Source organism: Leptinotarsa decemlineata, unplaced genomic scaffold, assembly GCF_025532065.1.
Source record: "Leptinotarsa decemlineata unplaced genomic scaffold, Ldec_3_MD MMD2_P_RNA_scaffold_7, whole genome shotgun sequence".
NCBI lineage: Eukaryota > Metazoa > Arthropoda > Insecta > Coleoptera > Chrysomelidae > Leptinotarsa > Leptinotarsa decemlineata.
The window spans coordinates 5,071,368-5,087,509 of NW_027412534.1; the positions used below are offsets into that span (position 1 = coordinate 5,071,368).

Sequence of the window (16,142 nt, forward strand, 5' to 3'; positions counted from 1 at the left end):
TTCCGACATATATTTTTCATTTTGATGTTTTGTAATTTGATATTATTGAATATTAAGTTCTTGTTAGAATTCTGTACAATTTTGAGTAATTTTTGGTGTTAACAAAAAAAAAATATAACTTTGCACCAAAAACTCTGAAAATAAACTTACTTTTCAAAAAAATTGACCGTTGTTAACACCATAGTTGAGTAATTTGTAATATTACAGGCTTTCAAAATGAGCTGTCGTATACAGGATGCTGTCTATTTATCGTTTTAGCAAATTTTTTTTTCGTAAGATGGCCATGGCCAATCTAGATGTATTTTTCGATGCTGAACAACTTTTTGAAATAACATTTTCCGATATTTTTCAAAATAAGAGTAAATGAATATTACTGGAATTTTTTCCCTACACCAAATCGTTATTTTCAACACCTCGACACGTGTTTCGATCACCAAGTGATCATCTTCAAAGAGGAAGATTAAATCTTCCTCTTCCTCTTCGAAGATGATCACTAGGTGATCGAAACACGTGTCAAGCTGTTAAAAATAACGATTTGGTGTTGGAAAAAAACTCCAGTAATATTCATCACAACACCAAAGGTTCCAAACAGTGCATCATAAGAAAATAAGAGTATTTTACTCTTGTCACAAAATCAAATATTTGAAGGCTTCTCGTATATTACGTGTGTTTTACTGTATTTCGTTGGTGCATGTTCAGTTTAAGGGGATAAAAAAACTTAATAAAACCCTTAATAAATAAGTTTCCCATATGGTGCATACTTTGGGGATGACACTGTACAATAGAATTGTTCAAATTGATATTATTATTCACATGGTTTTTCCGATGGGGCTTGATGATCTCCACTCACTATAATTTAAGGAGAAATTATCCATTACTGGAGTTTCCTTTTTCGAGTCTGATTTCAAGAAGTCCAGCATGGGTACCACGAGGTCCTGTTCAACAGCTTCCTGTTGTAATTGAACAGTATCAGTACTTTCAACCATAGCAGTATCCCAAACTCCGTAGATGTATCCGACGTATAGCTCTATTGAAGTGTTTAGAATGCAGGTTCCATTGCAAGGCAAATTTGATTCCACCAATATCAGCTGATGTGTTTGAATCTAGTCTTTACTTCAGCTGGAAGTAAATCCACCAGGCACTCTGTTTGACACATCCACCATACACGTTCACCACCACCAATATACCGTCTAAGGCAGAGCTGATTCTGAAGCTCTTTAAAAGGTATAAAATCCTATTATTTTTATTCATCATCCATGTAATGGACAAAACATATTCATCCATAATTATCTTGGGTAGTGTCCCAGATTTTGTATATAACTCATTGTGTCCTATAATCATACTACGCCATAAACAAAAATCATTGTAGTAATAAATTGTTGTAGATTTTGACTTTCATTTCATAAGGCTCTGTCATTCTCAATAATTTGTTTTCTGGGTTTCATGAAATCAAATTTTAGTGGCGCCTAACATTTTTTTATGCTATCAAATGATACTTAGTTCAGTCTTGAACCCATGCCCAATGCCGCCCGACAAAAAACTGCCGTTCGCTGTGAGTATATATAAGTAAAATCCATGCCACAGGCTCTCACCAATAAACTAAACATGTTGTACAGCTGAAACTGTTGAAATCTCTATTCAAATGTACACAGCCCCCGAAATTTGAACGTTCACCTTATTTTTCTGAATAGTCCACGTATAACAGTTTATAAAATTGTACAGTCCATTCCATTCAGAACGAGCCATCCTGAATAACTCATGATACACTGATTTTATTTCAGTTATTTTATAAATAGCTCTAGTAACTCTAGTTTACCAGATACAAATATAATCGACTACTATATAACCCATAAACATTCAAATGTACCTGATGCAGATTTCACCTTCAAGAGCATTGAAATTTTTTAGATATGCATAATTATGAATGATATAAAAACCAATGCTGAAGGTTGTGATGGTATATCCTTAAAAATTTTGATGCTATATACTCCTCATTGTTTAGATGCCTTGAACGATATAATAAACTGCTCTATTGATTCTTGTGAATATCCTGAATTGTGGAAAAAATCTATAATTTCACCAGTAGCAAAAACAGCCGCAACAACAGATTTTAAAGATCTGAGGCCTATCAGCATCCTTCCTGCAATCTCGGAAATCATCGAACTTCACGGTCACACCCAAATCAGTAACTATTTGAAAGCAAATACTTTACTCAACTTGAAACAATCTGGATTCAAAAAAAAACCATAGTACAAGTACTGCACTTATCAATATCGTAGATAATGCAAGAATGGCGATTGAAAACCAAAAATGACTTCTCTGGTACTTATGGATTTTTCAAAAGCCTTTGACACTATGAGTCACCCCGTATTGTTATCAAAGCTCCGATATCTAGATCTATCCTCTGGTAGTGTCAACTGGTTGAGAAGTTACTTCGATTCTCGATCACAGTGTGTATCTGTAATAAAAAACGAATGTATAGTTAGATCCTCTATGGAAATCATTGAACGAGGAGTTCCACAAGGATCTATTTTGGGGCCCACTTCTTTCTCAATTTATATTTTTGACATGAATTGTAGTACCCATCATTGCGAGTTACATCAATACGCTGATGATTCTCAGATGGCTTTTCAATTCACACCCAAATATTATAGAACTGCAGAAAATTACATAAACGAAGACCTAGAGGCGATAAAAAGATATTCTGACTCCCACTGCTTGAAAATTAATCGAAGTAAATCCAAAGTTTTGTTCATTGGCACCTCAAGCGCACTTTCGTATTTAGAACAAACAAATATGCAAATGAAATTATCGAATGATATAATAAATCCAGTGAACATAGTCAAAAATATAGGCGTTTATTTGGATAGCTCCCTAACTTCCTCCAAACACATTTTCCTAAAACGGAAAATCGCTTCTATGAGACTGAAACACTTACATAACTATAAAAATGTTATCGCTCCCAGTATAAAACATAAATTTCAATACTCAGCTTATTCGACTATGTCGATGTAGTATATACACATTCTGTTGCTGCATCTACAGCCAAGCAAATTCAACACGTTCAAAACTCCTGTATGCGTTACTCCTTCAATATACACATTACGCCGTACCTAAATAGCCATTCTGAGCTCAATATGGAGAAACAACGGGAACTTCCATTTCTACATTCTAATTCACAAAATTGTAAATCAAAACGAGCCAATCTACCTCGCAGAAAAGCTCAAGCTAAACAGTCATGCACACAGAACTTGACATCATAACACAAATTTTGTCTTTCCAATTCATGAATCTTTCACTTGTGTAGCCGTACAACGTTGAAATGGTTTATCTATTGAAAAAAAAAATGAACTATCACAAATTCAAAAAAGAGATCAAACTCAAACTACTGAATGAACAAAGACTCTTCAGATGAACTCTTTTCAAAGCAAAACTGCAATAGAAAAAACTGATTATACATTTTTGTTCACCGTAGTGTGCGCTGGTCAGGCCCTATCTCCCAAAGCCCCGATACATTCGGGAGGGCGCGCCAGCATTATCAACCAATGACCACTCCCCACACCGTGGGGTAAGTGATCATTGGGTCCGAGAATCATGTGTCCTGAGCAAGCTCAGTGGGCCAAGAATGACAGCCTTCTGCATCTGTGCGGCTAAGATTTCTGCCTTAGTGCGACAAGCCGGTATGATTTTAAGATTCGAGAGTAGAGTGGACATCATTCCACCAAGGACTCCAATAATCAGAACAACCATCTGGACAGAGTGATCTGGATAGAGTCTGCAGAGTTCGAAGAGAAAATCTCGATATTTTATCAGTTTTTCCTCCTCTTTTCTCACGATATTCATCTCGCCAGGAGCTGAAAACTCCACTACAAATATTGTTTTGCTCTGGTAGTCGAGAAGGACTACATCAAGCTTATTAGCTTGTATGAGCCTGAGGTTGGGGAACGAATAGTTCCAATAAATTCGGCACTACTCTTTCCCCACAACGGATTCAATATCCCCCGGAGCGTAGGGCAACACCGGTGTCTCGTCAATACCGTAAGAGTGCCGTAGATGGTAATATAGCACTCTTAGGGTCGCGTTATGTAGATGGATATAGGCCGAGACCGCATATGCTAGACATGCTGATAGCAAGTGCATTAGGATCTCGGGCGCCTCGCGGCAGGCCCTGCACCTTGTGTCATGAACCTCTATACCCATCACGCGACTGCGGTAGACTGAGGTGTTGAAGACACCATCCTGGCAAACCATGATGAACCCCTCAGTTTCCGACTTCAGCCCACTCGACCTGAGAAAAGCGAACGTCAGGCACTTTGATAAGCCCAAGTCTCCAAAGTTGTTGAAGAAGACCCCATGCATTGGCTTATCCTTGTGTCTCCGCAGGAGTGAGGTGATCTCTGCGGCTTTTATCTGAGCTTTTTGCTGAACGGTTTCCAACTCGGTGACAGAGTTGTAGTCCCTTGTTCAGAGTCGAAAACTATACCGAGTTCATCAGCTGCTCGGGCAGCTGCCCTAAGGAGAAATGCTCCAATTCCTACTCTCTCATGTTCACGGACCATACAGAGAAGGGGATCCGAACTCCTGACAATTTTACAGGCTGTATCCAGTACCATTCTGTCATGTAGACACTCCAAACTCAAAAGTTCACGGCCTCCCTGTTGTCGGGGGAAGTACAACCGTGGAACGGACGATTTGGGATGCAAACTCCTATAGAGATGCATCATTTTTCGGGTCTTCACGTCGAGTTGATACAGCTCCTTCCGAGTCCAGTTCACTACTCCAAACGAGTAGATTAAGATTGGAACGGCAATCATATTTGTTGCAGCAACTTTGTTCTTCCCCGACAGTTCCGACGACCAGATATGTCCAAGTTTGTGCTGATACTTGCCGCGGAGAGAGTTTTTCACTGCTGTTACCTCTTGTGAGTGGCGTTGTTCCACCCCGAAGTAAGTATACGTCTCTCCGAGATCCAGATGGTGTAGGATGCTTCCATCTATGTGCTGCACATCCTCTCCGTAGTCCTAGTATGCTCCCCTTCTGAGATGGACCATTGCACATTTGTCGATCCTGAATTTTATACCGATAGCATGCGTGTACTCTTCCACCACCCCCAAGGACTGATGGAGATCCTTCTCTCCAGAGGCATAAAGTTTAAGATCATCCATATAAAACAAATGGATGACCTCCGGTTTTCGGGGGTGCCACAGTTATACCCTCGAGTATTTCTGAGCGCAACGGATAATAGCAATAGTGAGATGCAGAAGAGAAGGGGACTGAGAGAATCACCCTGAAATACACCCCTTCTGAAAGTGACCCACCCTGTTTGGACTCTTGCTTGACCAGATGTTATGGTGAAGTGAGTTCGCCAAAGTGGTATCAGTTGCTCAATGCATTTCACTATGTTGTCGGGTACCGCAAGGCATCTGAGCAAATGCAAGATGAGCTCATGCGGAATTGTATCAAATGCCTTACGGTAATCGATCCAGGCCATAGAGAAGTTACGCTTGTATTGTATCGAGTCCTGCGTTACACATCTATCGATAGGCATGTTCTCTCAACATCCAGCGACTCCTCTCTTCGACCCTCTCTGCTCATATATCCGTTCGAACACTCGGTCAACTGCGGTGAGTATTCGGGTGTATAAGATGCTTGTTAACAACTTATAACACGAATTCAAACATGTTATCGGTCTGTAATTCTTAGGAATCGACAAATTTTCGGTTTTGGGGATAAGAACGGTCCGACCCTCGACAAGACAATCCGGAATCGGCTGCTCTCCGTCCAGCCATGAGTTGAAAACTCAGGCCAGATGGTGGTAGGTGCTTGGTAGTTTTTTTCATCAATAAGTATTCAGCCCATCTGGGCCTGGAGCAGCAAAGTTCTTGGAACCCACAAAGGCTTGCGGGTTGCGCAGTTCATTGAGCTCAGGCTGTCGAAGCTCTCTTTTGAAACTTTCGAACTGCGCTAGGGCTGGAGTGTCTAAGTTGAGTGGATGCGGGTGTTCATAGACATCCTTCCAGAAGGATCCCACCTGATCAGCGGTCGGCGGATTATCCACAACACGTGGAGGCTCTTGGAATTAGCGAGAAGGTTTCTCGCGGAACCTAAGGTTTTCCGCCATACTTCTCGCTCGCCTCACTAGTGACTCCTTAGCAGCCACTAGCATTCGTATCCTATCAAGGCAGTGCTGTTCGGTGATCAGCAGCACGCCTTGACTTGAAGTGTGATGGATACGTCGTAGATTGGCGGCTATTCGCCGCACTGCGGGCGTGAAGAACCTGTTGGCCAGCCTGTAATCCGTCACACATTGGATACGAGACACGTGTTGTCTCGACGAGGTGATCTTAGCCTTCATCTTGTGTACACGACGTTCAATCTTCGGAACCGCAAGGCCGGGATTTCCTATTTCCGATTCGGAAAGCGATTGGACGACGCTATACACGGCGGTGTTGATTTGCCAGATGTCAGCCTTTTCTGTGCGAGTCTCCTCTCCAGCCGTGCCAACGGGTGGTAGATCTGTCACTTCTACCACTTCGTTAGCAGAATGGGGAGGAGCTATATAGCCCTGCCGCCGAAGATAGGATACGTAATCCCTAAGATTTTGAGCGGAAAAGGCGGCATGCTCCGGATGTGTTTCACGCCACAGAACATGCAATCTGGCCTTCGAAATTTACCCTCTTCGTGCCGGCTCACTACTCTCGTAGCTATGCATAAGGCTATCTCTTAGCTCATGCGTACACTCAAAGTGTCCGTTGTCATGCTAGGGTTGTCATCGGTAGGCAAATCATCGTTATGGGCCCCACCACCTTGCCTCTGACCCCTCCGAGCGGGTCGATTGTGGGGGCCCCTTCCTCGATTGCTAGGAACCAAGTGTTGGGTCCACCGGGTGGTTAGCCCAGTGGATCCACGGCCGGCACCGGAGGGAGAATAGTGTTCTTCTACCCAGGTGCGCCTGGGCTGCCGGTTCGGTTTTGCACCAGTTGCTCGGGTAAGTGGTGGCGCAACTCACCAAAGGCCAAGGGTGTTAGTGGCCATCCCTGCACCTCATTATTATAATTATTTTTTTTCACCGTAGTGTGCGCTGGTCAGGCCCTATCGTCCGAAGCCCCGATACATTCGCGAGGGCGCGCCAACATAATCAACCGGGACCGTGACAACCGCTATGTCCCTGCATTTTGAATCTGTACTTTTTTCGGAATACGCAGGACATGCTATAAAGGGCCATATGTATTTGAAGTACTTAATTGGATAAGGATTGATGTTGTATTGCTCAAAATTGCTTCGGGAATAAGCCATAATCACTCTATTTTAAGGGCATATAATGATGACACTGGTAAACACAAAGTTTGCTGCCGGATTTTTTTACTGTTTCTAGGTAATTTGAGTCTGCTGAATCAAAAAATGCCACCAGATTTGCTCAATCAGATCGTTTTCAGGAAATACGACAACATATCACATTTCTAACATATAGGGTAATTTAACGCAGCACTACCTGCATATATGATGTGCTGCTACCCGTCAAATAAACGAAACACGAATAAAAAGTAAGATATTTATTGTACAACAATATACTTACACAAATCATCACACATATCTGTCAAAAAAACTTAACTTTTCATGTAACCTAACCAGCATCGCAGCACAAATCTGTTATTATTCGGCGTCACCTAAAAACTTTCTTTTATATGATTTTCTTGCAAAGGCTTCGATAGGACGGTCCCTTTGAAGACTCCAGCAGTATTCCGCCATCATGTGAGTGTCCCATCTCACCTGATACCTCTCTTTCATCGTTTTGATCTCTTGATGGAAGCGTTCCCTTTGTTCCTCACTAAGGTCACCAAGATTTTCTGGGAAACGATCTAAGTGGCTGTGGAGGTAATGAATTTCAATACTAATATGACAACCGTGTTTGTTAAAATCGTTGAGCATTTCTTCCACTAAATCCCGGTAATTTTTCGATTTATTGTTTCCAAGGAAATTTTCCACAACTTTCACAAAAGAGCACCATGCATTACACCCAATTTCAGTCATCGATTCTCTAAAATGCGAATCTTTTATAAGTTGTCGTATCTGAGGCCCATCAAATATTCCGGCTTTCTATTTTTCTTTACTAAGTGCAGGGAATTTGCTGGACAAGTATTTAGAACAAGGACGATTCTGGTCTAGGGCCTTTACATATTGTTTCATCAGCTCTAGTTCTATATGTAACGGAGGTATTATTATTTTCTCTCGGTCGACCAATGCTTCGTTAACTACGTCAGCTTCTCCTTGAACTAAAGCGTCTCTAGAACGCCATTTTCTTCTACCCCAGTGTTGGTCCTCAGCCCTGCTATCCCAAAGACACAGGAAAAAAGGATATTTTGTATAGCCACCTTGTTGTCCCAGGAGAAAGTTCACCATCTTGAAATCAACACAGATCACCGACTGATGTTGGTCATACTTGCTGTTTTTTTGATTGTTTTATATTCTTCTTTCAGTTTTGTAGAATGTCCATTTGGTATACTTTCATATTTTTTGCCATTATGTAGAAGGACACACTTTAAACTTCGTTTGGAACTGTGGAGTATATACTGTTAGAGTATACACCAGATCACTGGTGTATACACCCATTTTTTCTGACAGTCCTTCAATATTGTTACAAAAAACCATATCATCTTGCTGAGAAAAAAAGGCAAAAGATATTTTTCTCTATTACAGTATTATGTAATTTTGGTGTCTGGGTGGAGAAGTTTTATTTCCTTCAGTCTGGAGGCAAGCAACTCGGAAGAATCCTTTGGAAGGATCAAATCTTTAAAAAGATCGCTTAGCTCTTCCTGAGTAAAGCGCTCAGGACGTGTTGAATCCCCGTCAAAATCACTGTCGTCTTCCTCAAATCTATTAGTCTGTAATTCCTCAGATAACGTTTCGACATTATCCACTGGTAACGTAGGTAGGCTGCTGAATTTTGGAATGGGTATCTGCTCAAGCTGATGAGGAATCGGTCTTATTGCTGAATGCAGGTTAGGATATGTCCACGTATGTCGATTGATACGATTAATGCCCTTTATATTCATAAAACAGAAATAGCAATCGTCAAAATGATTTTTTGGTTCCCTCCATACCATTGGAACACCTAACTTCAAACATTTTCGTTTTCCTTTCGTCCACTGTCGCAAGTTTTCAAGACAGGTTTTGCACACTACATGTGGAGCCCAGAATTTATCTTGATCTGCTAAATGAACACCAAAATAGGCTTGATATGACCTTTTTATAAAGTCACAAACCGGTTTTCTACTTTCCTTTACAATGAACTCGCAAAAAACGTTCGGGTTATTCACACAACAACACCTGCTTGTAGAAGCCATGGTTTTCAGTTGTCGAAAACAAACTCTTGCAACGAAACACAAGTTCAGACTGAATTTTACAATGAAATGCAGTCGATTTTATAGGAATTTATCAAGGCCATTTCCAAAAAGTACACTTCAATTAGAAGTCATTAGTATGCATTCGTCTTAGAATTTGTTAAGTTTGTTTATAAACATATTGCAATTATAGTGGTGGAATATACAGAAATGTAAGAATATTTAAGTATTTGATGAGTATGTTATATCTCGAAAACTAGAGCTGATACAAAGAAAAGGTTTGTATTTTTGGATGAATTAACCAAAATCAGTTGATTTTTTTCGGCAGCAAAACAAAATTTTTTTTTGGTGGGTTGTGTAATGAAGTTTTTTATATCTGATTATTTTATAAAAAAAACAATTCATTCTGTGTCATCATTGAGTCGGGAATTTCATTAATTCATAGATTAACTTGAGATTTGACTGTGCGGTGGTTTATGCCTCTAATAACAAAAACGACATAAACACGTATCACTGTTTGTTAGTCAGCAAATAATTTATTTTAGAAACATATATATTCATCACGCGACTGCGGAAATTCGGTTTGTTGAAGACACCATCCTGGCGGGCCATGATGAACCCTTCAGTTCCCACTTCAGCACACTCGACCTGGGGAAAGCAAAGGTCAGGCGCGTTGGTGAGCCAAAGTCTTCGATGTTGTTAAAGAAGACCCCTTATCCGTGTATTGCCGTAGGAGTGAAGTAATCTCTGCGGCTTTTACAGAGGCTTTCGCTGGACCGGTTCCAACTCGGTGATAGAGATATGATCACCTCGTTCAGTATCGAAAGAGAAACGTCGCGGACCATACAGAGAAAGATATCCGAACTCCTGATAACTTTCCCGGCTACACCCAGTACCATTCTATTATGTAGAAACTCCAAACTCAAAACTCCACGGTCTGCCTGTTGTCGTGGGAAGTGCAACCGTGAAACGGAAAATTTGGAATGCAAATTTCTATGGAGTTCATCATTTTTAGGACTTTAAGTCGAGTTCATACAGCTTCTTTCGGGTTCATTTCACTACTCCAATCGAGTAGAGTAAGTTTGGAATGACAAGCATATTTACAGCAGCGACTTTGTTCTTTCCTAATAGTTCCGATGACCAGATCTGTCGGAGTTTGTGCTGATACTCTCCGCATAGACAGTTCTTCTTTGCCGTTACCTCTTGTGAGTGGCGTTGTTCCACTCCAAAGTAAGTATACGTCTCTCCGGCATCCAGATGGTGCGAGTCGCTTCCATCTACGAGCTGCGTTTCCTCTACGAATTCCCCGCTTCGTGCTCTTTTGAGATGGACCGTTGCACATTTGCCTATCCCGAATTCCACACTGATAGCATGCCTGTCCTCTTCCACCTCAAAGGTACTGGAATTATTATTATCATATGTTACATTCATCAGGGTTCGCTATGGTCATTCAAAAATTTATTGTGGCTGTAGAAACTTATCTACCTTGAACTGTTTCCTTTCTTTTGTAGGAAACGCTTGTGCTGTTAGCTATTGAAATAGGTAGATCATTTGGTCAAGGTTCAGCAACGGGCTAGTTTCATGATATTGAAAAGGATCCTGGTGTGCTTATAGACTGATCGAGTTAGGGGTATATTATACTTATCAAGCCTAATCGGTCCCAAGATCTCTTTATATTTGCAGAAAAAAGAACAACTCGAGAAGTAAGATTTTGAATTGGCCGCGTGTCTGTTGACCAATAAAATTGATCGTGTATACAGCGGTGTTGCCAAGTGTATTGGGTTTTTAATATTCAACCACAGAACTGAAATATAGTGATCCAATTTGACAGACGCCATTTTTGTTGTTATTGTTGTCAACTCGGTGTGAATACAACTGTTATAATCCGATTTGTTTGTTATAATTTTCTGATTAAAAAACGTTGTCTCTCATATTTTTATACATATTTATAAACTCATATACCAACTATAAATTGTTGCACTGATAACTTTAATCCAGTTTGCTACATTTTTTGATTTTCGAAACTGCATATTATTAAGTATGTATAAAATCACAGTTCAGTTAAATATGTTGTGATCTTTCGATTTTGTGTACTGATTTGAGATATAGAAGTTACTCCCAACCATGGTTTTCGTGTACATTTTATTTCATGTGGACAATTTTTTCATTAATTTAAACGTTAACAGGTTCATATACACTTCCATTATTAAAATTTCTGTGATATCAACGTGAAAATGTCTACTGCCGGAGATATTTCGAAAAAAACGTTTTTATTGCGATTTGGATCCCATGTATAAATAATTATCCCTTTCAATGCATTTCTTGCACTTGTTTCTAAGATTTAGTTGTCAAAAGTGGGTGTTGATTTTACTTTGAATCACGAATGAATCAGAAACTGTTTATACGCTCCATGAATTTTACGATTAGGCAATTTTGATTATTCGTATTGTTCCTATTGATCAATCGAACAAGACGCGGGACTAGGCCCGGTGACGTCATGGGCCTAGAAATTCCGATATTTAATAATTAATTACAGAAAAACAACGGTATTCAGAGAGCTGAAACAAAGTATACTATTTTTTAATTTGAAATTACTATCAAATGAACTGTAAATCACAAATCATGAAACAAGCCCATTGACTATGTTTGAAGTTAAATTTGGACGCCACCCAATTCTTTTCAAAAGATTACTCAGATCTTGTCCTAAAAGGGAAAACAAGATGCAAATACTTTCATTAATCACAATATAATAATGGAACATATTATGACATATACAAAAGAGTAAATTATACTCATAAAAGCAATTCCGTGGGAATTGATTTCAGTCCCAAACGACAAAATGGCGAACAGAACCAAAGCAGTGACTGCCATCAGCAAAATAAAGGAAATCTTCTCCTACATTTAAGATCAACTCATACATGAGGTGAAGGTTCTCCAGAAATCCCTCGTCTATAAAACCTTTCAATGAAAGGAAAAAGTCAGAAATGTGGTTACCAAAAAAAGTTGCAAAAACTCACCTCATACCGAGGTTAAATTCAGGTCCTTACCCCTAGTTCATAATAATGCAAGGTAAGGTAAGGTAATGTAATGCAGAGAGGTAAAGTAAGGTATCCATTTTTTAACGTTGAAGAATGAAGAATTGCCATAGTGATTATAGGTTTTGGTAATTTTTGGGTTGGCAGGAATGCATAAACAAATATTGACATTACATTTCATTTCCATAATCTTGACAGCAGCAATCATTCATATGAAATAAATAATAACTTTCATTTGTATAATATTATGGAAGACGCATATTTTATATCTTTCATTTCTGACCGGGATATTATAAGCTTATATCGTCATAGTTACGCTATCAATAAAGAGGGTCATAACTCCCTTGGGACATTATAGATTTTATAATTCCCTCTACCTTTCACAAGTAAAAATAAATAGAAATGAAAACTGAACCATATTTTATTCATTCACGTCATTACAAATAATAAATGTACAATTTTGAAATGTTCCCTGAAAATTACTTCCGCCACTGGAAACAATTTCTTGTTTTGTATGGCTGGAGCTTCTGTTCACTACAGTCGAGGTACCTGCCTCTTCTGATGACAAAGTAGACAACATACGCGCCGTTTTATTTCTCAATTCGATGCTATCCTCCAAATACCCCTCCGCCACCGTGGAACTTTTCCAACCTCCGTGTCTTTTTAAGTTAGTCATAGTTGCTCCTGCATTGGCTAGAGCAGTAGCAGAAGTGCGACGAAGGCAATGTCCCGTATAGGAAGATGAGTTTGGCAATCCTAAATACATTGCGATTTTGCTGGGGATTTTCCCAAACATGTTTTTTCCAATTGGCTGAGATGTACATTTATTTTGTCGGAAGCTCAAAAAAATCGTTCAATACCTTTAGGACGCAAAGACATATAAAGTCTTAATGAAGGCAAAGCGGAGAACTCTTTTTCATCCACAACTGTAAATTTCTTCGATACACCAGTTTTACTTTCCGGTACGTTCACTACCATAACGGAATCCCGGTCCTCTATATCCGATATCTTCATATTCAAAAGTTCCTGACTTCTGCATCCTCCAAAATAACCCATAATCAAAAGAACCTATAACAAAAAAAAGGAAATAAATACACACAAAAAGGAAAATAAGAAAAAAATTACCTAATGCAATAAATGAATATCATTAGGAATCTGATAACATCTTTAGGAGATAAAACAGCAGACTTTTTCGGCTTATAACTCTTACTCTTCCGTTTCAAAAAAGCCTGTAGTTCATTGAACTTGGTGATATCTCGTTTCTCATGTATAGTCACCATCGATTTTAGCATTGACCATTTAGTCCATAAAGAATTCGGACTATACGTTTCTGACTGAAACGAATAAACACAATTACTACCAAATCTACCGAAAAACATAGAAAATTCCTTACCAGTTCTTGAAAATATGCCAGAAATACAGTTTCAGTGACATCTTTTGGCATAACATTTTTCCGTGTCAGCCAGTCCAGATATATCTTGTATTCTTTTTGGTATACGGCTTCACTTTTCGATGGAATTAATGATTCTCTTGCTTGTTCAGCTTTTTTCAAAATATCCTCCATTATATTTGGGGTAGAAAACACGTTTTCACCGCAAACACAGCTTGATAACAAAGTTCTGTTTATAAACAAGTAACATAGCAACAACCTAGCAACAAGAAAACTCTACTATAATCAACGGTACCTGATTCAAATATACCGGGAAGGTAATGAATTGGTACATTTTTCCGTTTCAAAAATGAACAAAATTTTATTGAAATCGGTCAGAAATAAAATTATCTATGTACCACGGGAATTAATGAGCCTTAATAACCTCAGGCAATTGCTGTCCCTCGGGCCAGAGGCCTTCGGGACGCAAACTTTGCCATCGGTAATTAAGGCCCTCCTGATTCCCTTGATACATAAATAACTATAATAGAACAATAATTTATGATAAACAAAAAAAATTAAAACAAATGGTGATTGCCAAAATAATAAGGCTACCAGAGGAGCAATGTCAAAAATATATTGGGGCTGAAATTTTCCACAGAACACCGCAAATTTCCTCAATGATTTGATGGGTTGTGGTCTCTCTCAAATGGTATGCCCATGCCTCCGACTGTTGGGAAGTTTCTTGCGATAAATAACTGAACAATTTTGATCGATACATATTCACAATTTCAACAATTCACTTTACTGGAGTGTTATAGCCAATTTCTCTTCTGTAAATATCGATCCATATATTTTTTTCAACAATGAAGGTCCTAACAATTTCACTAAATGTTCAAAACACATTTTGTTCATTCTTGTGTACACAATTACCATCGACACGATCGCGGAAATTTTTGTGTTTATATCCATCAAAAGAAAAATCAAATTTCACAATGTGACGTTTACGTGTATCTGGTGACATTACCTTTACACCATTCGGATATATCCGTCAAAGTTCGTTGTATAGCGCTTTCTAATTGGTCGGATGTAAAAATGCAACGCAGAATGTTGAAAATAGCCGACTTGTTACCTTGCGTTACTTTGCCTTACCGACTTTACCTTATCTTACTTTTTATCTAGAACGCAAGTGTGTTTTCTCAATGCTTCAACTTTCTCACCTTACCTTACCTCTTTACCTTGCGTTTTTATAAACTAGGGGTTACAGGAACAAACAAAATATGGTCACAAGACATAGTGCCCAATCAACGCAGGAACATTTAAAGCATGGATAATCCACTCTGGATATACATTTATTTTGCTTTGCTTTTAATTTAATTTGCTTTTTCTGTCGGAGTACAATAATCTCGACTAGCGTCGTTCCTCAAGTACTTCGATTCTGCCCAAAAATGTTTAAACAAGTAATTAAACCTCACTATACAATTTCTGAGAAAAGTATATGCTAAAACAACAAAGTTCTACCACAAAAGGAGTCTTGTTGATGAAGGGGAGGCCATCTGGTGGACGATAGCCGAATTTGTAATTTGAACACGTTTTAACATGTTGATTAGACATCAAGAACAAGTATAATTTTACCACAGACCAGAGCACAAAAAAATCTCAACTGAAAGAGGAAGCTATCGTTGAATCAATTTACATCTGATACGATATTTCAGTGTTTTCCAGACAACTTGATATACTTCACTAATAACATTACAGGTTCTATTTGAAATTTCAGACTATTGGAAAATCAATTGGAAAGAATGCTTTCAACTGAAAATATATTATCTGTGGTTCAATCAAGATTTCGTCCTGACTTCAGTATCTGCATCTGTATCTGTAGAGTAGGGAGGGTGAGTGTAGACTCACAGCACTTAGGCCACATGTGAACCATTGTACATTTCCCCGAAGAGGGATCCTCCTAGGTCATCTCCATCCTGTCCTTTCCAGGAAGGAGGACAGGTCACTAGGAGATATCTCCTTTATATCGGCAGGTGTAGGTAGGCCAAGACACGCCGAACACACACTCTCTTTGGCAACCTTGAGGTGTCTCACGGTGGCCTCCGCGAACGTTTTGGAAAGTGCAGTGACATTACTCGTTGCGCGGCTTCTTCAACCTTCTTGGGGTTCCCTCCATGGAGGTGCACGAGTGAGGGAGCTTTCCTGCTGGGGCAGCCGGTTCCTTGCCTTTATTCAAGGCAGAGCTCTTGGCGTCCGCCGCAGGAAGTGCCCTTGCTGTTAAAGATGGAGTGGATGAGAAGGAGGATGCACTGATAGTGCTGCCACTTCTGCCTTCTTCGCTCTCTTTCTCCTTTTGGCCTCGGCGCCGCAAATGCGCTTACGCTTTCGCTCTGTATT

General features: G+C 39.4%; 1 protein-coding gene and 1 long non-coding RNA gene across 3 annotated transcripts in view; one reads left to right on the forward strand and one right to left on the reverse strand.

The window, feature by feature from the left end:
- LOC141480340 (uncharacterized) overlaps positions 1 to 16,142 on the forward strand; it is a 51,788-nt gene that overhangs the window by 6,136 nt on the left and 29,510 nt on the right. For both annotated transcript variants that reach the window (XR_012464276.1, XR_012464275.1), the window contains one exon: positions 862 to 9,619. This is a non-coding gene — a long non-coding RNA (uncharacterized lncRNA). The remainder of the gene's footprint in view (positions 1 to 861; positions 9,620 to 16,142) is intronic.
- LOC141480338 (uncharacterized) lies at positions 12,780 to 16,079 on the reverse strand. Its single transcript, XM_074170251.1, has 3 exons — positions 13,770 to 16,079; positions 13,502 to 13,710; positions 12,780 to 13,444 (listed from the first exon to the last, which is right to left on the reverse strand). Exons 1-3 carry the CDS (start codon positions 13,938 to 13,940, stop codon positions 13,435 to 13,437), a joined length of 390 nt encoding a protein of 129 aa, XP_074026352.1. The 5' UTR covers positions 13,941 to 16,079; the 3' UTR covers positions 12,780 to 13,434.